Genomic DNA, 23709 nt, shown 5'->3' on the forward strand with positions numbered 1-23709 from the left:
GAGAAACCAAAGCCAAAGCTTATTAAAGAGCAATCTCTTGGGTGCTGGAGTGGGAACATGTCTTCTGCATGTCTTTGTATCAGTGTAATATCCCTTACCCATGAGAAAAGCAGATAGTGACCTAAGAGGTCACTTCTGACCTTTGGCTAAGCTGAGTAAAACTTTTATTTAGAGCCAGACTCATACTGTTTTTCAGTTTTTATGCTAGGTTTTTGTTTTTTGTTTTTTGTTTGTTTGTTTGTTTGTTTTTGAGACTGAATCTTGCTCTGTTGCCCAGGCTGGAGTGTAGTGGTGCAATCTCAGCTCACTGCAGCCTCGCCCTCCCGGGTTCAAGTGATTCTCCTGCCTCAGCCTCCTGAGTAGCTGGGACTGCAGGCACGCGCCACCATGCCTGGCTAATTTTTGTATTTTTAGTAGAGACAGGGTTTCACCATGTTGTTCAGGCTGGTCACGAACTCCTGACCTCAGGTGATCCACCCGCCTTAGCCTCCCAAAGTGCTGGGATTACGGGCGTGAGCCACCGTGCCCAGCCTTTTTTTTTTTTTTTTTTTTAATGTTTTAGAAATCATTTATTTAACTCTTCTGGACATTAGCATTAACAAGTTTTGACACTGCCACTTATTTGCTCTGTGGCTTTAGGCAAGTTGTTTTGCCTCTCTGTGCCAGTTTTCATGTGGGTAAAAACAAAGGCACGGTAGGAGTTGGACAGGGCGCTGGCACTGGCATTTTCCAGTTCTCTTATCTGTATTTTCTGACATGTGTCTGCCTCCCGACATGCAGGCAGCAGAGATGCTACAGATTGAGAACAGCGTGGAGCTAACAAGACTTGCATACAGTGAGACACAGTGGATGATTTTATGAGTGGCTGGGATACTTTCTGGAGGTTGAAAATTGTTTTTATTTAGCTGGCATCACGTGTCCATTAATGGCACTCAGCATCCCCAGGGATTGAGCGTGGCTTGCACTTCAGTGACAGACAAGCCCCACTGGGACTGTGAGGCTCAGGGAATTTCACTGGGGATTCAGACACCACCCATGGTCCCTGCAGACCAGGCGGTGCTCAGAAGCATGGAGGCATCAGAGATCCCGTTCTCATCCAGGACACCACGTTGCCTGGGAGGCACCACGTTGTTACTAAAACAACTAAATTAGGGTAGACATAGGAATATCAGAGAGAGTTGTAGGGAGATGCTGTAAACACATTCACGTACCGCAGGGAGCACCAGACCAGCTGAACTGGGGACCCTTTCCAGCTCCGGGCTTCTAGGATTCCTTTGAGCGCCTTCTGTGTGCAATCTACTGGTCCAAACTGGCTTATGCAAAGTTAACTTGTTGGCTTCTGTGACTTCATAGTGTGAAAGGAGAGATAGCTCTGGCCATGGCTGGGTACAGGTATGGCAACACCATCATCAGGACCTGGGTTCTTTCTCCCCATCTCAGCAATGCTTCCTCTCTGTGGCCTCCACTTTCGGAAAGGCTTGCCCTCATGGTGACAGAAATGGCAGCAGCTGCTCTAACTTCAGGTGCAATCCAACAGAAAGTGGCCAAAGCCGTGGTAGGTGGCACACAGTCACAAGGTAAAGTCCCACGATAGGCCGTCTGCGCCTTGGGGAGCAAGGAAGCCAGTGGTGGATCAGTCCAAGTCCCAAAACCTTAAAAGTAGGGAAACCGGCAGTGCAGCCTTCAGTCTTTTGCCAGAGGCCGGAGAGCCCTTGGCAAACCACCGGTGTGAGTCCAAGAATCCAAATGCTGAAGAACTTGGAGCCTGATGGTCGAGGGCAGGAAGCATCCAGCATGGGAGAAAGATGAAGGCTGGAATTGTCTTCCTTCTTTATTCCTAGCCATGTCTCTGCTTTTAATTAATTGTGTATACAGTAAAGTGGGTCTTCAACTAGAATAAGGAGATAGCTTTTTCTACTATTGATTTCTGTGCTTTTTGATCGACTCTTCACCTAGAAATCTAGAAGACTCCCAAAGCTGAAGACCTAGTAGCATTTTTTTCTCCTTCAACTTTATTTCAAAGGCAAACACGTCTCTTCTCCTATGTGAATCTGGTGTTTTCAGCCGTGTCGCTGCTGTGGAGGTTTGTCAAGTGCAGATCTGTGTTTGGAGGGCTCTGTTCACTGAAGGGTTGGGTAGCCCTCTTGAGAGTGAGTTAATGAGATTCATTTTACAGGTCTATGAAAGGTGAAAATAAGTTGTTGTTTTTCCAAATCTCCTTTCTGTTAATGATTAAGCCTAAGATGTGCAGCCATGGATAGAAGGGCTAATGGTTTTATGGCAAGGGAATTTTATTTAATTAAACATTTATTGAGCACCTACTATATACCAGTCTATTCATTGAGACCAAGAAAAGTGATACAAATTGTCTACATACTACCCAGTGTTCAAAGCGGTATTGATTCTGGTAAGTCTAATAGAATCCAGTGTAAATAGATTCGATTATGCTTAAATCCGGGAGGTGGAACTAGGTGAAAGGGGTGCCAGCTACTCTCCTTACTAGACCTGTGACCTTAGGCAAGTTACTTAACCTCCTTGAAGTTCATCTAAAATAGTAGTAGTAACGTCTCCCAGGCCTGGTGTGAGGAGGAGGAAGGTAGATGGCACGGTGTCCGGGATGATGTGGAGCGATTATAGTCTCTATCATTATTGCCATCACCCAGCCCTCAGCAGTCAACAGAGGCCTGAGTGAACAAGAATATAGTATAACTCAAACAGATCTGAAGGCAGTAGGCAAACAATTGGGGTAAATAAGTCAACTCAGTTAAAAGGCTTGAGTTAAGGGAAAGATTAAATGGTTTTTCACTTATAGAGGAAAAGAAATGGTCTCATCTTGAAATATATTTACCTACATTTCACTCATAGGCAAAGTACTTAGATTACTTCTGTGACCGTGCATTAACATGAATTTATTGAAGTACCTTTACCCCTGAGAATTAAGAGTTAGTTCCAAATGTATGGTTAAAGAACTTAGCCCTTTCAACAGAACTCTGTTTTGGTCAGCTTTTGGAGTTCTGTTACATGATAGTAATTGACGAACCCCTGCCTATCCTAATATCCTAATACCCTTCTGTTTAGGCAGAAAAACTGTTGCAGAAAAGGGCTTGCTTGCTTATTCCACTGTGGAGCCCTAGGCAGCTTTAGGGGGCTGATGGAGTAACTGCTGTAGTGCTGGCATGGGTGTAGGTCCCCAGTAGGTTCTGAAAGAAAGAGCAGAGAGAGCAGGGCTGTCCATGCAGCTAACTGCCCTCTCCTGGCCCTTTCATCAGCCCACCCCTGCTTCTCTTCCCAGATGGCCGCCCTAGCATCACTGTTGAGCAATGAAGTGAACAAATGTTTTAATTTCACTGTTGAGTAGTTCTGCAAAGAGGGAGACAGCAGAGAGGATAATGAGAAGCGTATCAGATGCCACCATTGATGAAAGCTTCTCTTCCCTACTGGCTCAAATGATAATGCCAGACAAATTGGATACTGAGAGATGTGGATTTGGGATATTCGGAGAGTTTCAGGTGGAAAAAAAAAAAGCCTGGCCTAGGCTAGAATGAGATAGCTGTATGCTGTATTAATTGAGATGCACAAAAGGCAGGCAGGAAGGAAAGGGAAAATAAAAAGAAAGAAACATATTTACTGAGGGTATTAGCAGCAAGTGGCTCTGTATTAGTTATCCAGTGCTGTATCACAAATTGCTCTAAAATCTAGCAGCTTCAAACAACAAACATTTATTACCACAGTTCCCGTGGGTGAGGAATCCAGGTACAGCTCATCTGAATCCTCTGGCTCAGCCACTCGCAGGCTGCAGTCAAGGTGTCAGCCAGGGCTGCATCTCAAGGCTCAGCCCAGGGAGTATCTTTTTCTAGGCCCACTCTCATGGCTGTTGGCAGGCTTCAGAAGATCCACTTCCAAGCTTACTCCCTGACTGTTGGCTGGAGACATCAGTTCTTTGCCACCTGGGTGTCTCCATAGGGCAGCTCACAACATGGCAGCTTGCATCTCACAGAGCAAGGGCAGAGAGAGAAAGCACAGGCAAGATGGAAGTCAAACTAGCCTGATCTCAAAAGTAGCATCCTGTAACTTTTACCATATTCTCCTTCTTAGAAGCAAGTCATGAGGTTCAATCCAACAGCATGAATATCCAGAGTCAGGTATCATTAGGATCCATTTTAGATGCTGCCTGCCTTGGGGTCCCTACTGCTGTCGGTGAGAAGGCGTTTTAAAGAGATTTCAAGCCAACTAACAAAAGCATGAAAAGTTGATTTAATTTAGCCAAAGGGGATTAAGCATTCAACTGACATCTTCATTTCTTGTTTATTATTTTTTAAATACAAGATGAGTTACCTTAGGTTCTCAGAAGTTTCTTATGCTAATGATATGTTGATGTGGATTATTAAACTGTGTTTTCTCTCTGTGTACTTTTGGAGATGACTGAAAAACACAGGAAACTTTTAAAGTTTAATGTAGCTTTTTTATACAGACATCCTGTGATTAGGAAGCAAGCTAAAGCAAAGCCAAGAAACACAAGGTGTAACTCGTTTATAATTTCTACTTGGGAGGAGAGGAGAAAGATAAAATCTCTCTAAATAAAAATCTTAAACATATACTTACTACCAGAATTGGTAATAACAGCTGTCTAGCTAAATTTTGCTGTGTTGGTACAGTATTCGTGAGCTCCTTTAGTGTAGTGGGGAGACTGTGTGTATGTAGAAAACTAACCTTTTGCTCTCTAAAGACTCTGGTGAGAAAATTTTTCTGTTTTATAATCTTGACACTAAAAAAAATCAAAGGTAGATGGTAGCTTTGTCAAGTAGAAATATAAAGACTCTACATATGACTGTACACACGAAATTCAGTTTTGGTTATCAGATTTTTTTCAAGTAAATTAATTATTGCTAGAATAGAAATATGAATCCTACCTTCCAATTGACCTTCCTCGTATTTGCATGAGAGATGTTCTGTCAGACCAAAGAAAGGAATACTAATTTTGTTTATTTTGCCACTGGGGTTGTTGATGTCTTAGAAGGGTCTAGAAGAGTCAAGATGATGACTTTGGTTTTATATGCGCCCCTGAGACCTCTGGAGGGAGGATAAGGTGTGTTCAGCAGAAACCATGTGGCAGCTCTGGATTGAAACAGTGCAGGGTTAGAGCTGCTTTTCAGAGTGGTTTGCATAAAGGTGATAGTTAAAGCGATACATGTGAGAGCTTTTCAAAAGGGAGCATATAAAAGGAGAAAAAAAATAAAAGATTGAGACCAGTCTTAGGTGCTGTTAATGGTTACGGATTTGGAAGAAGAACCAGTGTGAAAGGCTGAAAAAGAGTGGTCAGGAAGGCAAGTTCTTATCCCACATACTTCAGTGCTGCTGAAATCAGAAGAGAATTGTGATACAGAGGCACTGCCAAATGCCACCGAAAGGTCAAGTGGCACAAAGCCAGAGGCAAGGCCCGTTATATAAACGTTGGTTAGGGGAAGAAGCTGTGAAGCCCCTTCAGGCTGAAAGCAGTCATTCACACGGCGTAATTAACATGTGAGTCATATGTTCTTACAGCTGGCAACTACAAGCCAACACATTGTTAGCCTTAATTGTTACCGACTATATCTAAAATTAATAAGCCTCATGTCTTTTTAAATAGTCTGTCATTTATAATGTAAATGATTTAAGGTATTCTTTTTTCCTAAATTGTGAGATTTTAATTGCATTCTCAAATAATAAAATGACAGTTCATTAGATTTAAATTCAGACATCCTTGCCCATGAAATACTTAAAATGCCAGATTCAGAAAGGTATAATTAGGTAAGAAGTGCATTAAGTTTATTAAAAATTCACTGAGCCCCTACTGTGTGCCAGGCTGTGCTATTTGCTGAAGATACAGAGGATACAGAACAGCATAATTCGTGTCTTCAAGAAGTCTAGTAGGAGAAAAAATGTAATAATTATAATATAGTATGACAAATGTCAAATTAAAAAGCAGTGAAGAGGAGGTAGGGCCTGTGGCCAGGAAAGGCCTCCCAGCAGAGGTAACCCCTGAGCAAGGTTCGAGCATGGAGTCGTGGAATTGGAGTCCTCCAGAAGACAGGGGTAGGAGCATGGGATCGCGGGTCTTGTTGGAACTGCCACTGGGGAAGAAAGTGCAGTGGATGAGGAGCTACAGGAGAAGCTGGCAGGAATCAAACTGTTGAGGGCCTTGTTTGCCAAATGCAGGGAGTGGATGGTTCTTGTGGTTCACTAATCTATCTTTCTGGGTACTTTTGTTCCATAGACTGTAGTGAAGTGTCTCGAGGGTGAAGGAGGACATTCAGCATTCCAGAGAATCCTGGGTAAAGTAAGAGAGGGGAGCCTGGATGTTCAGACTGTTGTGTCCCTGTTGAGGCTGTACCAAGATTCTAATCCTGCAGTAAAAACAGCACTGTTAGACAGGAAGCCAGAAGATGTAGACACAGTGCAGCCAAAAGGTAGGAGAAGATCCTATGGATTGGAATGGCAGGGTTTTATTTTGGGATGATGCTATAAAGTTTGTTCCAGTGATGCGTTTCTTTGGTGGCTTAGTTATTAAGTGGTTTTCACATAAGTTTCACATGTAAATTCCAGAAGCTGCATGTTAAATATACACCAACTAAATTTGAGTCTCCATTTCTATCCCACAGTTAACTAGTCTGACACCTTGAAGTTGGAGAATATCATCAATGTTCTCCTGCCCTTCAAAAAGCCACACATTCAAATCAATGACTTGAGTACCCAGGGTGGACTGGTTCGCTGACAGCACTTTAAGGCTGAAGCTTCTCTCATTTGGGTTAGGTACAAAGCAGTGGCCTTGCCAACCAGAAGTTAACCTCTGGCTGGCTCTGCAGCTTTGTGTTTCGACAGATAAATGAAACATTTTTCCTTTCATAGAGTTTAAACAGAATAATAAAGTATTTTCCTCTGTAAAAGAGAATCTGCATTCAGGTGCTCAGAATAAGCTGAAAATCACTTTACTATTCTGTTAGATCTCTCTTGACAAACCATGCTGTCATTTTCTTCAAATTGACTAGCTTCTCTTGTGTGTTTCTAACTCTTTCTCCCCCAGGGAGCACAGAGGAGGGAAAGACCTTGTCTGTTCTGTTACTAGAACACAAAGAGGACCTGATACAGTGTGTAACACAGCTGAGACCTATTATGGAGTTCCTGGAAACAGCCAAGGAGGAATTCCTGACTGGCACTGAAAAAAGGGTAACTGTGTCAAGTGTCTCCTCCCTCCTCCTGAATTCATATAGCACTTAAAAAAATTCTTTTGTGGCACATAGCATTTTATACTTGCAGTATTTTAATACATACTGCATAGTAAGCACCTTGAAGTTGAGGTGCTTGTTTCGTATCCTGTCGCTTTCCTCACAGTAGCTTGCTGAAGGCCTTGCACATGGAGCCATAAGGAAAATGGATAGGTGGGTGGGTGGGTGGATGGATGGATGGATGGATGGATGGGTGGGTGGATGGATGGACAGGTGGACAGGTGGACAGATGGATGGATGGATGGTTGGACGGACAGATGGACAGATGGATATATGCTATTCTTGCTCTGACTCTATCAATTTTTACTGTAAACTGTATCGAGTTAAAATGTTAAGGAAATTTTGTAATTATTATGACACCTTTCCTCTTTATAGAAATGTACTGTAGATTTGGAATATGTAGAAAATGGGGAAAGCAATCAAAAAGAAAAAATTCACATTTCACCACTCAGCGATGACACTGCTAACTGCTGAAGCATGTGTTCCCCTCTTTTTTTTTTTTTTTCTGAGGCGGAGTCTCGCTCTGTCTCCCAGGCTGGAGTGCGGTGGCACGATCTTGGCTCACTGCAAGCTCCGCCTCCCGGGTTCACACCATTCTCCTGCCTCAGCCTCCCAAGTAACTGGGACTACAGGCTGCCCACCACAACGCCCAGCTATTTTTTTGTATTTTTAGTAGAGACGGGGTTTCACCGTGTTAGCTAGGATGGTCTCAATCTCTTGACCTCGTGATCCGCCCGCCTCGGCCTCCCAAAGTGCTGGGATTATAGCCGTGAGCCACCGCATCCGGCCGTGTTCCCCTCTTTCTTATTTGAGTCATCCCAGGATGGCGTTATACAGAACATATGGTTTTCTAACTTGACTTTTTACTTAATATCTTAATACATGTCTATGCCTATAATATGGATTTTGTAGCCTATCTAATGGACATTCCATAATTCATTAATTCTTTATCATTGGGCATTAGTGTCCTTTTTTTTTTTTTTTTTTTTGCTATTATAAGTGATGTTGTGAAAAACATTCTTGCACATAAATCTTTCCATACCTCTGAAATTATTCCCTTACTATACTCTCTAAGAAGTGGAATTTTGGAATCGAGAGTATAAAAATTTTCAAGTGTTTGATACATATTGCCAAATTGCCCTTCAGGAAGGTTGTACCAATTTACTCTCCCACCAGCTAGCTACTAAAATCCTCATAAAACTGCTGGCATGACTTCTCAAGGCAACTAGATAACTATGTTTGTTGGTGTTATTGATTTCAACTTTGTGCTAAAAATACTTTTATATCTGGGAAGAAGGAATAGGGATAGAGTACTTTTGTGGCATCAATTCCTAAAACTGTGGGAAGTGACTTAAGTGTTCAGGAGAGAAAACGTTTAGAAGCCACTGGTATAATGGCTAAGCCCTGAATTTACAGTGACGACTAGATCCTCAATTTTATTTTTCTCAGTGATCTTATGTTGCACATGTGTGCATGCACACACACACACACACACACACACAAAGGGAACAACCTTTAATCTCAGAATTACATTTTGTGATTTGTTTTTAAAATTTTAAGTCCTTTGAACTTCTTAGAGAAATAAAATATACAAAGATTAAACTTCTATCTTTTCTCCTTAGTCTTTCAATTAAGTGTGATTTCAGACACTCAATTTAAGTAAGTTGCTTATAGCTCTAGAAGTTCCTGATTCCCTCTTTAGCGATTTCATTGGATTACTCATTCAAACCTTTTTCTTATTAGCTAGATTGAATGTGTCCTTTGAACTGTTTCATTATCTTGGTAAAACAGCATTTATAGATAGAGTCCAAACTCAGCCTCATTCTCTGCAGCAAGATAGACCACACTGTCATTTTCTTCTGTCACTTTCAGTTTACTTGAAAGAGAAAGCTGAAGCAGAAGTGCTTAAATTAGTTATAAATCACAAAAACACTTCTTAAGATTGGGGTTCCACCAGACCTTCGTTAAGTGATTCCTTCTCATGAAAGCTGAAGCATACTATAAAGTGGGAGTGGAGAGGTGAATGTTGATTGAATAGCCACAGTATTTTGACATCGTGTGGAATGTGTACCCAGGCCTTTTCCAACTTTTTTTCTGGTTAGAAACCATGCTAATAATGGATGCCATGGCCTTTATAAATATGTTGGGTTTTGTAAGAAGCAGTAACCAGGAACATATTTACATAAGGACTGGAAACAGAAAAAAAAAGGTAATTACTATAGCTGTCATTTATTTATTGCTTATTGTGTGCCAGGCAATGTGCTGAGGACTTTTTAAACATTACTGAGTTTTGCCCTCATAGCAACTTTATGACATCATGGATATTACCCTTATTTTAAAGATGAAGAAACAGAACACAGGGAGGTGAAGCAGCTCACCCAAAGACACAGCTGTTTGGGGCTGGTAATAAGAACTAGACTTCTAATCAAAACATACTCTCTTAACCCCTATGAGTACTTCTTCCTAATCGTATCAATAACATAGTCATTTCTTAAAGATCACATATGTCCTAGGAGTTAGGCAAAGCCATACAAACAGCACCTTCATTTTACAGTAACAACTGTGCAAGAGTTGGTATTATCTTCTTTTTCAAGTGAGGAAAATAAGGCTTGAAGAATTAAATAACTTGCCCAAGGTCACACAGGCAATAAATATTAGAACTGCAATTTGAACTAGGTCTGTCTGGATTTAAAGCCTGTGCTTACTCTTACTGGTGTCTGGCTGCCTCTTTATGTATCAGATTATTGCTTAGGAACCAAGATTTAGCTCTGAAATCAGTATGGTGTTTAGATACAAGCTCTTAATTTTTAAATTATGATTTATTTAGTAGAAATCTATATATTAGACCTGAAAGAGAATGACTATATTCTGCACTGACAAAGAATATGACAGCTTGATTTATTATGTATATATTCCTTTCATATATATAAAACCAATTTGGTTTTAAAGCTAAATTCATTATTTTAAAATGGAAGTTAATTTGATAATGGCAGCCTCTGGCATACTACCATGACTAGGAGCTGACATTTTCCCAAAGGAAAGCTCAAAATTCAGTCCCTGTGAATCTGTAGATTACATGTATTGAAATAATCCCCTGCTTTATCAGTTCCATAAGAGCTAAGCTATGCATATTATGCCGTAGTCCATTAAGAAATAGTTCTATTGTAATATAAAAATATCTGTAAAATATCTGTCACGTGTTTTATTTTCATCCTTTTGCTAGAGTTCTGTGCCCTTTTGACTCAAAATCCTCTAGCACACCAAGGAAGGACAAAGGAGTGGAATTGCTGAATTATGACTGGAGCTGATGTATGTGGCTCTTGAGAATGAGAGGAATGGATAATGAGGAATCCACAAGAAAAATAATCCAGAAAGGCACTTTAAATCTAATATTTTGGAGTCCACAGACTAATGTACAGATTATCTGAGTATTCAGATTACTATGCAAGTAAAGTAAAACAATGGAATTACAACCTATGAAATTATAACCTATACTAATATTATGAACTTTACTGAAAAAAGACCAAAAAACATTAAACCATGTTAATTGTCAATCTGTGTTTCTCAATCTTAGTGTCCAAACAAGCCACATCTAAAGAACCAGGTTAGAGGCAGGTTACTTGCTGTATCATGTAGACCTAGTTTAGGAATGTTTCCACAAAATGCAAGCTGTTGGAGGCAGAGCATATACACAGACCTGCAATTGAGAAAGGAAGATTTTCACAGTTACTTGTTTGGAAAATATTTTAGATTTTTTTTTTTTTTGAGACGGAGTCTTGCTCTGTCGCCCAGGCTGGAATGCAGTGGCCGGATCTCAGCTCACTGCAAGCTCTGCCTCCCGGGTTTATGCCATTCTCCTGCCTCAGCCTCCCGAGTAGCTGGGATTACAGGCGCCCGCCACCTCGCCCAGCTAGTTTTTTGTATTTTTTAGTAGAGATGGGGTTTCACCGGGTTAGCCAGGATGGTCTCGATCTCCTGACCTCGTGATCCGCCCGTCTCGGCCTCCCAAAGTGCTGGGATTACAGGCTTGAGCCACCGCGCCCGGCCTAGATTTTTATTGAAACAAAATAAGGAAGAAACTATGGAAAAAAAAATAATGCTGGAGACCAACAGAGGAGGACTTGGAGATCGGGCATCTTGTGATGCTGTCTTGCTAGGTTTTCCAGTGGTGTGTCAGATAAATGTTGAATTGCCAGTAACCGGTGTCTGGTTGATTGCTTGGCACTGCAGGTGATTCTGAATTGCTGTGAGGGCAGAACACCCAAGGAGACAATAGAAAATTTGTTGCACAGAATGACTGAAGAGAAGACCCTGACTGCTGAGAGTTTGGTAAAACTCCTCCAGGCTGTGAAGATGACTTTCCCAAACCTGGGCCTTCTGCTAGAGAAGTTGCAGAAATTAGCCACTTTGCCAGGCGCCACAGGTATTAGTTAATTGTTGACTCTCTGGACTGGAACAACTCTTCCAGAAAATTATAGCTTGAAACACCCTTTTGGCTCCATGCTGGGGAGATAAGATAATGTTAAGAAATGTCATTGCAGTATAGAAACTAGCTGTCATACATCAGTAATTCTCGATCTCTCTGGAGTTAAGATCTGAAATCTGAGAGTGACTCTTCTCGGTTAAGCTCCCTCATGGTGTTCCTGTGGCTCAGGACTTATTAACATGTGGCTTTCCCAGGGCTGTCCAGGATCACCTGTGAGAGCCACAGGAGCAAATGTGCTCATAAGGCTCAGCACGCTGTCAACCATATTCACAAATAGGAGCAGCAAAGCCTCGAATCTCGATCGCCCCTTTTCTGCTCGAGTGCTGTCTGCTTCCAGCAGTCCCCAGAACTCACTACTCTGGTGTCTGTTCAGCTTGGGGAAATGAGTCCATATCCTATGCCTTAGAAAGACAATCCAATTTAAGCCAACTCTTCCCTGTCCCAGAGCATTTAGGACTCAGATGGTTTTCAGAAAAAGGATATTTGTCCCTAGCCTATAAAAGTAGTATGTATTTATACAAACTTGGACAATTCCAAATATAAGGTAGAAAACCATTTAAAATTCTACCACTCAAGCATGCCTATATTAACACCTTGACATATTTTATCTATCATTTTTATAATATTAAGATACTATCATATTGTATAATTTTATGGTTCCCCCATGTAACATTACAGCAGTATTCTTTTCCACAGTTCAGAAAAACTCCCCACAATCCTAGCTGTTGAAGGCTGTGTAGTTTTCCATCATAAGGACGTGTATGGTGTATTATTCATGCCCTTATTTCAGAGCACATGTAGCGTAATGGTTAGGACTGTAGGCGTTAGTGTCAGGACTACCTGGGACTGCAGCCTCACCTCACCATTCTGTGGCTGTAATACCCTGAGCAAGTGACTTAACCTTTCTGAATCTCATTTGCTGTGTAAAATGGGGTAAGAGTGGTACCTATCACATTCGTTTTTGTGTGACTAGTATAATACATGTTAAACATTTAGCACAGTGCCCGGCACATGGGCACTCAGTAAATATTAGTTGTTATGTTCACTGTCATCATCAGCACAGATTATGCTTTGACAGTTGCCTTTGTACATAGACAAAGACCTTCAGATAATTTCTTAAGGTTGGATTTCCAGAAGTGGAGTTACTGAGCTAAAGAAGAGAGTACATTTTTAAATATCTGCAAAGCTAAGAGAAATGCCTGATCGTTTCAATGTTTCTTAACTTTCAAGTAAATATGACCTCTTAGAGAACCTAACAAATTGGCCCAAAGGGCACCTAAGTAGAAAAACCACGGGTCAGCTTCACACACACAGCCTTGATTCGTGCTTATCTTTAGGATCGCCACACGGATCCTCTACCTCAGGCTTGACAAGCACCCCCGTTGAATCTGCGCATCTGAGTCTCTTACAAGTACAGCCTTCTAATTACCCCCCTGGTGAGCAATTGCTAGCTCCTACCACCAGGCACTGACTTTCAAAGTGTTAATGGCTTTATGACCCTGAAGCACCAAGCGATTAAGGGTAGGCAGAGGAGCTCTGAACATATGAGGCCCCAAGCCAGGGCTCTGTAGAGGACACTGAGCTGTTGTGCTGATTGCTGTCTTCCTCTCTCATTGGTAGTATCCTGGAGTCTTCTGTAGAAGGTTTTGTTGCATCAAACATTATTGTTTTGCTAATATCCTTACAGTCCAACCAAGCCCTGATGATTATGGGACTGAGCTATTGAGACGCTATCACGAAAACCTCTCTGAGATTTTCACAGACAACCAGATTTTATTAAAGATGATCTCACACATGACAAGTTTAGCCCCTGGAGAAAGAGAGGTAAGAGAGGGAGAGAAACAGAGGGAGGGGAGGGTAAAATGAGAAAGAAGGAAAAAATATGAACACCCACACATACATTTATATTTTCTGTAAATATTACATATGTAGCCATGTTGAGAATTGCTAAGTGGAGGAGAAATAGAAGGTAACTCAGTTTCTAAGGTGGAGTAACAAATAGAATAGTTCTAATTTCTGTGGTAATAAGGAAAGGCATTCAAAAGGACAAATGAAGAACCTTGACATGTATAAGAAATCTCTCAGATTGAGAGAGGTGAGGATGTTGAAAAACTCCTTCCCCAAACATGTTCACTGTAACCCAATACCTAGACTTGCAGCTCTGCAGCTGGGCCAGTGGCTGGAGAGCCTCTTACGTGAGCATTTGTGTTACATCTTGAAGGTCATGGAGAAGCTTGTGAAACGTGACTCTGGTTCAGGTGGTTTCAATTCCCTGATATCAGCAGTTCTAGAAAAGCAGACTCTCTCTGCCACAGCCGTTTGGCAACTGCTGCTGGTGGTTCAGGAGACAAAGACCTGCCCATTGGACCTGCTCATGGAGGAAATACAAAGGGAGCCTGGTGCCGACGCTTTCTTCCGGGCAGGTAAGTTACCTGACCTCTGGAGGGGTTTTGCCCCCACTAGAGATGGCTGTCAGGCTTCCTAGAAAATAGGAAGAGCTCTCTTAGAGTAGTCACCCACATCCCTACTATTAGAAGTAAGGACTGGCATTTTCGTTCAAGGACACAAGAGTTTGTAAACCTTTTAAAAAATAGATGCAGTAATTATCTTAAACTTACATTCTTTATTATACTCTGATTACAGTGCGTTTGCCATTTTCCCCGCTGCCAGCCTCAGACAGGAGATAGGGGAAATGTGTTTTCATTATGAAGAATTGAGTGGAGGAAGGGTGAAGGAAAAAACGGTGCTCACTGTTTGACTAATGAGTTTTTGATCCCCCTTTTTTTCAGTGACCACCCCAGAACGTGCCACTTTAGAAACAATCCTGAAGCATAACCACTTGATCTTGGAGGCCATCCAACAGAAGACTGAGTGCAAGCTCTTTACCTCGGAGGAGGAGCACCTGGCAGAGACTGTGAAAGAGGTGTGGTGGGAATAAAAAGCAAAATGCTGGAGAGTTTTACAGTTGTTGCCTGGGACTGTCTTCATTCCTCAGGGAGGAACCAATATCTGGTTGGGTTGTTTTCCTTCTTTTTTTTTTCTTTTTCGCTTTTGAGACAGAGTCTCGCTCTGTCACCCAGGCTGCAGTGCAGTGGCACGATCTTGGCTCATGGCAACCTCTGCCTTCCGGGTTCAAGCAATTCTCCTGCCTCAGCCTCCCAAGTAGCTGAGATTACAGGTGTGCACCACCATGTCCTGCTAATTTTTTGTATTTTTAGTGGAGACAAGGTTTCGCCATGTTGGCCAGGCTGGTCTGGAACTCCTGGCCTCAAGTAATTCATCCACTTCAGCTTCCCCAAAGTGCTAGGATTACAGGCGTGAGCCACCATGCCTGGCTGGAACCAATATCTGTACCCCGTGCTAGGCTAATGCTTCCTAACACGTTTGCTCTTTTAATCCTTCCAGCTCTACATGGCAGGTGATGTTACCACATTTTATAGACAAGGGTTCTCAGGCCCCAAGGGTTAGTTACCTGTCTAAAATGCTCCAGCAGGGAGGAGATGATGTCAGGATTTGAACCCGGGTTCCTATGACTCAAACCAATTTATTCCATTTGTCTAAACCTGGTATCCCCTGGAGCCATGATACTATTCTCTTACCTGTTCTAAGAAGCAGCTTCTCTCAGATGAAGGAAAGTAAAACTGGTCTTATTACATGTTTTATTCTGGCTTCTATAAAGAGCCAAGATAAACATAGATAGAACAAAGCTTTTGCCCATATGGGGTAGCAAAAAATGCCAGCTCATTTTCTGTAAGGCCTCACACAATGTGGCCAGCATCCCAGGAATACCAGGTGGGGACTGGGGGAACTCATGGGTGTCCAGCCCAGAATCATGTGCATCTTGAGTGGGGAAGAACAAGAAAGGAACATGACGTTAAACTACAGATTCAAATGTAGTGCCCTGTTGATTCCGTAGGTGTGGAAGGTGTGCAGAAGGGCAGGTTTCTGACTCTCTCCGTGCAGGTGACAGCCACATGTTGGTCTGACTCAGCTGGGAAGAAGATGGCACACATTTCTGTGGGGCTTCAGAGGAAAGATTCATCTGTTAGACTCTCTCCAGCATGCCACAACTTCAGAAATGGGGTTTCTGCAGTTGATCAGTTTTAGCCTCACTAATTAGTCTCATGCCTGCCTCCAGGGACATCAGGTTTATTTAGATAGACTTGAAAAGAGCAGAAATAAAATATCTTCCAAAATGAAAATTCCATTTGGCCATCTGTGGATGGTTTAGCTTTATTTTCTCAGTGTACCGACTCTTTCTGCTGATAGCTCTAACATTCTGAAAGAGGACGACGGCTTTGAAATAATATTCTTGGCCTCTTTAAAGCTTCTATTTGAACCTTCTTTAAAACGCTGAGTTTCTTTGTGAAAGAAAATGACGTTTAAATGGGTATATCTAAGTATCTAAAAATATGAAGCCACTGATCATGCAGAATTACTTCCAGACATTGAGACAATTATATATGATGAAAACTTACTCTGATTTTCAAGACAGACACACCGATGACCAAATCCTATAGCTTTTCAAGCTTTTAGTATTAAAATCCAGAAAAGGTCTTTGGGAGACTCCTAGTTTCCGATAAGCTATTTCTTATAGAAAATGCTTTATGCTTCCCTGCATATATCTTCTTTGTATTTGCACATTTATCTGGATACATGCTTCTTTTTTTGTTTTGTTTTGTTAGTTTTCCTGTTCTTTGGCAAACAGAGCTGTCCACTACATTTATCACAAGGCGATGTATAAACTGCTTATAAATAGAGCAGTGCCTTCCTGGGATTAGCTTTTTTTTTTTTTTAAGTTGAAAACCATGGAGAAAATCTGCTGAGATTAACCCCACACCTTTGTCTCCTGGTATTCATTTAGATTCTGAGCATTTCCTCTGAGACAGCCAGCCCTGAAGCTTCCCTGAGAGCAGTGCTGAGTGGAGCCGTGGAAAAATCAGTCTCGGCCATTGAAATATGCCACCTCCTGTGCAGTGTCCACAAATCTTTTCCAGGCCTGCAGCCTGTCATGCAGGAGTTAGCGTACCTTGGTAAGGAACGGGCCGGGTGGGAAGGGAGTTCCTGTCAGCACCCCTGGTTGTTTCCTGAAGAAAGAGGCAGCAGTTCATATCAGAGTTTATCACAACCTTAAGTTACGTATTCATTTTATACGCTCTCAATACCTAAAAAAGTCGTGAGACATAGAGGGGAAATGTTCTTTGTGTTTATTGGAAAGTAAAGAGGACAATGATATTACTTCAGAGTGTTTTGAGGATCTCAAGTAGTCTGTAGTCTCCTTTGTGTTAGAAATGTTATAAAGCAAAATAGAAACAGAGTTTGCAGAGCCACGAGCTGTCTGTCTGATGCAGGTGTCCTTACTAAGAAAGATGGAGAGAAGGAAACGTGGAGGGTGAGTAATAAATTTCACCTCGAAGCCAACAACAAAGAAGATGAAAAGGCAGCCAAAGAAGACAGCCAGCCTGGGGAACAGAACGATCAAGGAGAGACTGGTTCCTTGCCAGGACGGCAAGAGAAAGAGGCTTCTGCCTCCCCAGACCCTGCCAAGAAGAGCTTCGTCTGTAAGGCCTGCGACAAAAGCTTCCATTTCTACTGCCGCCTGAAGGTGCACATGAAGCGCTGCCGGGTGGCGAAGAGCAAACAGGTGCAGTGTAAGGAGTGCAGGGAGACCAAGGATTCCAAGAAAGAGCTGGACAAACATCAGCTGGAGGCCCATGGTGCAGGTGCAGAGCCCGACGCACCCAAGAAGAAGAAGAAGAGGCTTCCAGTGACATGTGACCTCTGTGGGAGAGAATTTGCCCATGCCTCAGGTAAGTTCAAGAAGGCAAAGGAACAGAGGATGATAACTGTGGGTTTTATAGTTTGGATTTCAGGCCTTGCCCTTTGTTGTGTGCAGTGAGGGCTGTGGGTGGGTTTAGAAAGTAGAGCAGGTTCCTACAGATGCAGGGTAATATTTTGAGAAGAGCATGGGCTTTGGAATCAGCCCCCTTAGCTTGGATTTCCCCAAATCTATTAAAGCAGCACCCTGATGCCGCTTACTTTGTTGGATTGTTATGAAGGCTTAAGGTAACAGAGCTAAACACCAGTGCACTGCCTGTAATAGAGTGAGCACACAATAACTTGGAGCTCTTACTGTTTACAGTGATAACCAGCTGCTTAATACCTGGCTCATGTTTCCATGTGCCACTTGTTTCTTGGTAACAAACAAGAGTCATGGAAATCATGGGATGTATAGTCAGAATGGTTTTCCCTTGTCCTAGAATTTGTATAAACCTAGTGAAATATAAAAGCAAGTTGAGTTTCCCTAGTTCTGGGTGTCAGGGTCCTATTTAAGAGAGAGAAGGGATTCCATCCAGGAATGAGGCCAGGTGACTTTGGGGATGCCAGTTGGTGGGCAGAGAGCAGCGTGACTGTGTGCAGGGGGCACAAGCGTGGCCTGGTGCCCTGGACTTCGTGCTGTGCTTCCTCCGGAGGCCTGGCCTGAGACAGTGCTCTTGGCATCCTGTGCGAGATTCCTAACACTGATTAGTAGCATCTCTTCTGGTCTCTGGTATGCGTGGCTTCCCTAGGCATGCAGTACCACAAGCTGACAGAGCACTTCGATGAGAAGCCTTTCTCCTGTGAAGAGTGTGGGGCGAAGTTTGCAGCCAATTCCACCCTGAAGAACCACCTTCGCCTTCACACCGGGGACCGCCCATTCATGTGCAAGCACTGCCTCATGACCTTCACCCAGGCCTCCGCCCTGGCCTATCACACCAAGAAGAAGCACTCGGAAGGTAAGGCGGGGCGCAGTTCATTTCTCCTGCAGACTTCACTATAAACTGCCTAAACCCCATTTGGATTAGGTGTGATATAGATCTCAAAAACAAAACAATTTGATAGCACAACAGGGTGACTATAGTCAATAATAGCTTAATTGTACATTTTAAGTAAAGAATGTGATTTGGATTATGTATTACACAGAGGGTAAATGCTGGAGGGGATGGATCTCGCATTCTCCATGATGCAGTTATTTCATATTGCTTGCCTGTATCACAACATCGCATGTACCTCATGAATATATACACCTACTGTGTACCCACGAAAGTTAAGTATCAAAAAAAATAAGGCCAAGGCGGGCAGATCACGAGGTCAGAAGATCGAGACCATCCTAGCTAACACAGTGAAACCCCATTTCTACTAAAAAATACAAAAAATTAGCCAGGCGTGGTGGTGGGCACCTGTAGTCCCAGCTACTCAGGAGGCTGAGGCAGGAGAATGGCGTGAACCTGGGAGGCGGAGCTTGCAGTGAGCCAAGATTGCACTACTGCACTCCAGCCTGGTGACAGAGCGAGACTCCATCTCAAAAAATAAATAAATAAATAAAATAAAATAAAATAACAATGCACAACCTCTAGGCAAACAGACGACTGGGAATAGTTCTGTGCATAGACATGTAAACTGCTTACTGGGAGAGCTTCTGAAAGAGGCTGGCTAACCTCCTATGACTTTGTATTAGGTTTGTGGAAAAGTCATTGCGGTTTTTGCCATTAAAAGTTAGAGAGAATTTACATAAAATTCTTTTAGCTTTGAGGTCAAATTCAAGCATGAGAAGGACCCTGACTGAGCACCTACTGTGGATCAGGCAGTGGCAGATGCCGAGTAGCTGAGCTGGGGTTCCTGTGTGCCCGTAGCTTGTGGCCTGAAGGGGGCAGGGGGAGGGGAGTGTGGTGCCCGTTACAATGCAGATTCTCAGCTGTATGATGCGGAATAACACCAGCATGATGAGGAAGGATGGAGAAGGGGTCTCTAGTCCAGTTGGAGGGGAGGAGGAGGTGCATTGTCAGGGAAGGCTTCTTGGAGGAGTCTACGTGTTGTTTAGAGCACTTACGTGTAAATTATAATGCAACCATTGTTTGACCTGGACTGTCACAGTAGCCTCAAAGCTGGTCTTGCTCTCACCATTTCTCTTGATACTTAAAAAATAAATAAACTCTATCAGGTCCCTTCTCTGCTCCAAACTCTTCAATGGCTTTTTGTCCCAGTCAGTTGTGAAATGCAGAGTCCTTGAGATAGCCTCTCAGGCCCTCTGTGATTAAGGTTCCTGACTCCTCTCTGACTTCATCTCTTAGGCCTGTACATTTTAGCTTTCTGGCCAGCCTTCAGGCCTGCAGGCACCTGCTCCAGGACCTTTATTCTTACCCTTCCTTTTGCTGGGAACACTTCCCGTCAGACACCTCATGCTTTTCTTCATCACCTCCTTTGAGACCTTACTCACACTTAGCTTCTCGGTGAGTCCCTTCCTGGCCACCCTCTGTAAGGTCTCAGCAGCCCACCCCTGGTTTCCATGCAGTATTTTTCTCCCATAGTGCTTCTCATATGATATAGTATCTACTTTAGTAATTTACTTTAGAATGCAAGAGTCATGAGGGGCAAGCTGTTAGTTTTTCTTTTCCCACTGCTGCATCCATGGGACTTAGACTAGTACTTGGCAAAAGTAGGCCCTCAACCGGTATTTGCTGAGTGAATGAATTTCGTAAGTACTCTTTCAGGCATGGGGTATTGTAAATATACGCACCCCTGTCATGGGACTTACATCCCACTCGGTAAAACTGACAATAAACAAGTAAATATATAGTATAAATTTAGATAGCAGTTATTGCTATGAAGAAGCATAAAGCAGGGTACACAGTGAGGGGACAGGGCTTGGGGAACACTATTTGTATCATCAGAGAAGGCCTCTGCGAGATGGCATTTGTGGAGAAACCTAAACAAAGTGAGAAATGGAGCCAGTGGAAGACCTAGAAGGAGAGCATCCCAAGTGCAGAGCACCTCCCCAGTGGAAATGAGCTTTACCCGCACGACAGACCAGAGAGAGCTAGAAGGGTCTAAAGCAGAGTCAACGAGGAAGAGCATTAAGCAATAAGGCCAGAGATGCTAGCAAAGGCTGGACCTTGGAGGGTCTTACAAGCCAGGGTGAGGACTTTCGGTTTTTATGTGAAGTGTGTGAGTTTATCCTGCTGTTGTAACAAATTACCACAAATACTGGCCTAAAACAACCCAAATATGTTCTTTTACCATTCTGGAAGATAGCAATCCAGGATGGATCTCGTGAGGCTAAATTCAAGCTTTCAGCAGAGTTCCTCCTGGAGGCTCTAGGGGAGATCTCATTCCTTGCCTTTCCAGCCCCTAGAGGTTGCCCGCATTCCTTGGCTCTTGGCCACATCACCCCAACCTCTGCCTCCATCGCCATGCCTCCTTTTCTGCTCCTCTTCCTCCCTCTTATGAGGACCCCTGCGATTACATTGGGCCCACCTGGATAATCCAAGACAACCCCCCTTCACAAGATCCTTAATCCAGTCACATTCACAAAGTCCTTTTGCCATGTATGGTAACATACACACAGGTTTCAGGAATTAGGACATGAACATCTTCGGGGCCCATTATCCCACTTACCACATGAAGCCATAGAAGGATTGTGAGCAGAGAATGAGTGGTAGGATCTAATTTACATTTTCAGAAGTTAATCCTGGCCACTCCAGACAATAAGCTATAGTAGGGCAAGAGGGAAACAGAAAGCTATTAGAGCCGTCCAGTGTAGAGATGATATAGTTTTCAACTAGAGTTGTGTTAGTGGCGGTTGTAAAGAACGTTCAAGTTTTAGGATATATTTTTGAAAATGGAGGTAACAAGACTCATGGTGGATTGAATGTGGGATGTGAAGGAAAGAAAGGAAGTAAAGGAACTGAAGGCTTTGGGGCTTTGCCATGAGCAACTGAGTGATGCTGCCATTGACTGAGATGGGGGAGTATGTGGGTGGTGGCTGTGGGGAGGGTGGGGATAGAGCATTGGGAGCTCTGTTTTAGGTTCCCAAAACAGATGAGGACTTTTGGTTTTTCTGTGAAGTGTGTTAGTTTATCCTGCTGCTGTAACAAATTACCACAAATAGTGGCCTATGTGATGCATTGGAGATACCTACTAGACATCCAGGTGGAGAGCAGAGCAGTGGGGAGTTGGACATATGGATCTGGAGTTCTGGGGAAAGATGCAAGCTAGAGCTATACTACAGGAGGCATCCATTACAGATGGTGTATGAGGCACTGAGAGATCATCTAGAAACTGAGGATTGAGAACGTCAAGGACTATGCCCCAGGCTCCTCAATAATTTCACCTCTCCATTCAAGGAACCCTTTTTTCCCTAACAAAATCTTATTTTGCAGCCCAATACATAAACACTGAAAATGAGGCTGCTTGCCCTAGTTGTGGTAGACCTGGGATCCGGGGTTCTGGAGCCTTGCCTCACCGATTGCCCTGTTTGCTCTCTTGGCCCATAAGGGAGCTTGGAGGTTCAATTGGTCTAGCATTTCTCACAAATGCCAGTTCTCCAGATTTGTTCCTTACCCACATTTTCTAACAATCTTTGGCAGTCTGGTCATTATTTCCTCATTATGTGCATGTGAAAATAGAGAAACTGAGGGATACATAATAACTTTATAGCAAGCGACTGAAAGAAGGCTTTCATTCTTCTCTGTATCCACGTCTCTCACCTTTGTGTGCAGTTGCAAATCCACACGGTATATGTTGCAAGGGGATCCAAACCCACTAATTTCTGGGCACAGGGATGTATCTGGTTGCGGGAATAGAGTACGCTCTTTCATACTTGCGGTGACTGATGAACAGATGGCTTGTCTTGTGCAGCGAGAACTCCGTCCTTATTCCTTTGTCCAACCACACTCGCACCTTCTGTGTGATCGGCTGTGTTTGTGAGGTGCCATGTGACGAGACAGCTCAGATCTCACCCAGTGTATTGCAGACTGCCTGATGTTTTAATGTCATCCACCAGATGATATTTCCCTGATACGTGCTGTAGAATTAGATTTTGTTTGTAGCCATGCCATAAATGTTTAGTGCTGACTCTAATAAGCTCCTGTGTATTTGCAGGGAAAATGTATGCGTGCCAGTACTGTGATGCTGTGTTTGCCCAGTCCATTGAGCTGTCCCGCCACGTGAGGACCCACACCGGGGACAAGCCCTATGTCTGCAGGGACTGTGGCAAGGGCTTCCGGCAAGCCAATGGCCTCTCCATCCATCTGCATACCTTTCACAGTATGTACTGAGGCTGTGGATCTCAAGCCCTCGATGCCAGCCTGGCACTGGGAAAGCATGTCACAATTGCAGCAGAGGTGTCAATCCATCAGACCCGAGCTCCATTCAGTGTCTTCCCCTTACCTGTTCCCCTGCAAAACCCAGAGTCCCTCATTCCTAGTTCAGGAAGAATCTCATTTTAAGGTTTCTCATATGACGCTTATTTCTCTCTGGCCAGGCTGCTTCCCTGTCTTCCTTTTTAGCCTACCCGGCACCATTTGTCCAACAGAGGCAAATTCTGTTTGAAGGGAAAAGCCTCTATAACTGATTGGCTCACAGAGCACTGGAATATTTCCATGAGTCCATCTTCCATCTGCCTTTTCCCATAGGAGCAGTCCAGACACTTTCTGAGTTAATGTCTACCATCGTGAGTGGGCCTTGGTTATGTTCCCTTCAAAACCTCCTGCCCAGCATTCTCTTCCGAGTGCCGTTGTATTTCACACAGTTGGTGGGGTCTGCCCCTGTCTTTCTCCCCTTCTGTGAGAACTGACACAGACAAAAACACACTTGTATTCGGCGTGCATGTGTGCATGGGCACACACACACACATATACACACACACAGAGGAAGAAAGGACAAAGAAATTCTGTGATTCCTCATTACACCATCGGGAAATCGCCAGCATGGCATTTGGTTGCCCACATCACATTTTCTTCAGCCTCTCTTGTTGCAGCAGGAGTGTAATCAGCACAGCACAGCAGGGGAGTTAAGAGCTTGGAGTCTGGAATCACACAGGCTCGGACTTGAATCTTGACCCTGACACTTACTTTCCTTGAGGCCTTAAACAAATTTATTCACCATTCTAAGCTTCTTATGCCCCTTCTGTAAACTAGAGCA

The 23709-nt window shown here is 43.3% G+C and overlaps 1 protein-coding gene across 4 annotated transcripts in view; it reads left to right on the plus strand.

The window, feature by feature from the left end:
• Positions 1-23709, plus strand: part of ZBTB40 (zinc finger and BTB domain containing 40) — an 80707-nt gene that overhangs the window by 45077 nt on the left and 11921 nt on the right. For all 4 annotated transcript variants that reach the window (XM_021937122.2, XM_021937108.2, XM_021937114.2 and 1 more), the window contains 10 exons: positions 6254-6446; positions 7061-7203; positions 11493-11685; positions 13436-13572; positions 13970-14171; positions 14538-14671; positions 16613-16781; positions 17100-17558; positions 18318-18524; positions 22669-22833. In XM_021937122.2, the coding sequence (XP_021792814.1) occupies positions 6254-6446; positions 7061-7203; positions 11493-11685; positions 13436-13572; positions 13970-14171; positions 14538-14671; positions 16613-16781; positions 17100-17558; positions 18318-18524; positions 22669-22833 (2002 nt within the window). The remainder of the gene's footprint in view (positions 1-6253; positions 6447-7060; positions 7204-11492; positions 11686-13435; positions 13573-13969; positions 14172-14537; positions 14672-16612; positions 16782-17099; positions 17559-18317; positions 18525-22668; positions 22834-23709) is intronic.

The sequence above is a fragment of the Papio anubis genome, chromosome 1 (genome assembly GCF_008728515.1).
Source record: "Papio anubis isolate 15944 chromosome 1, Panubis1.0, whole genome shotgun sequence".
NCBI classification, from domain to species: Eukaryota; Metazoa; Chordata; class Mammalia; order Primates; family Cercopithecidae; genus Papio; species Papio anubis.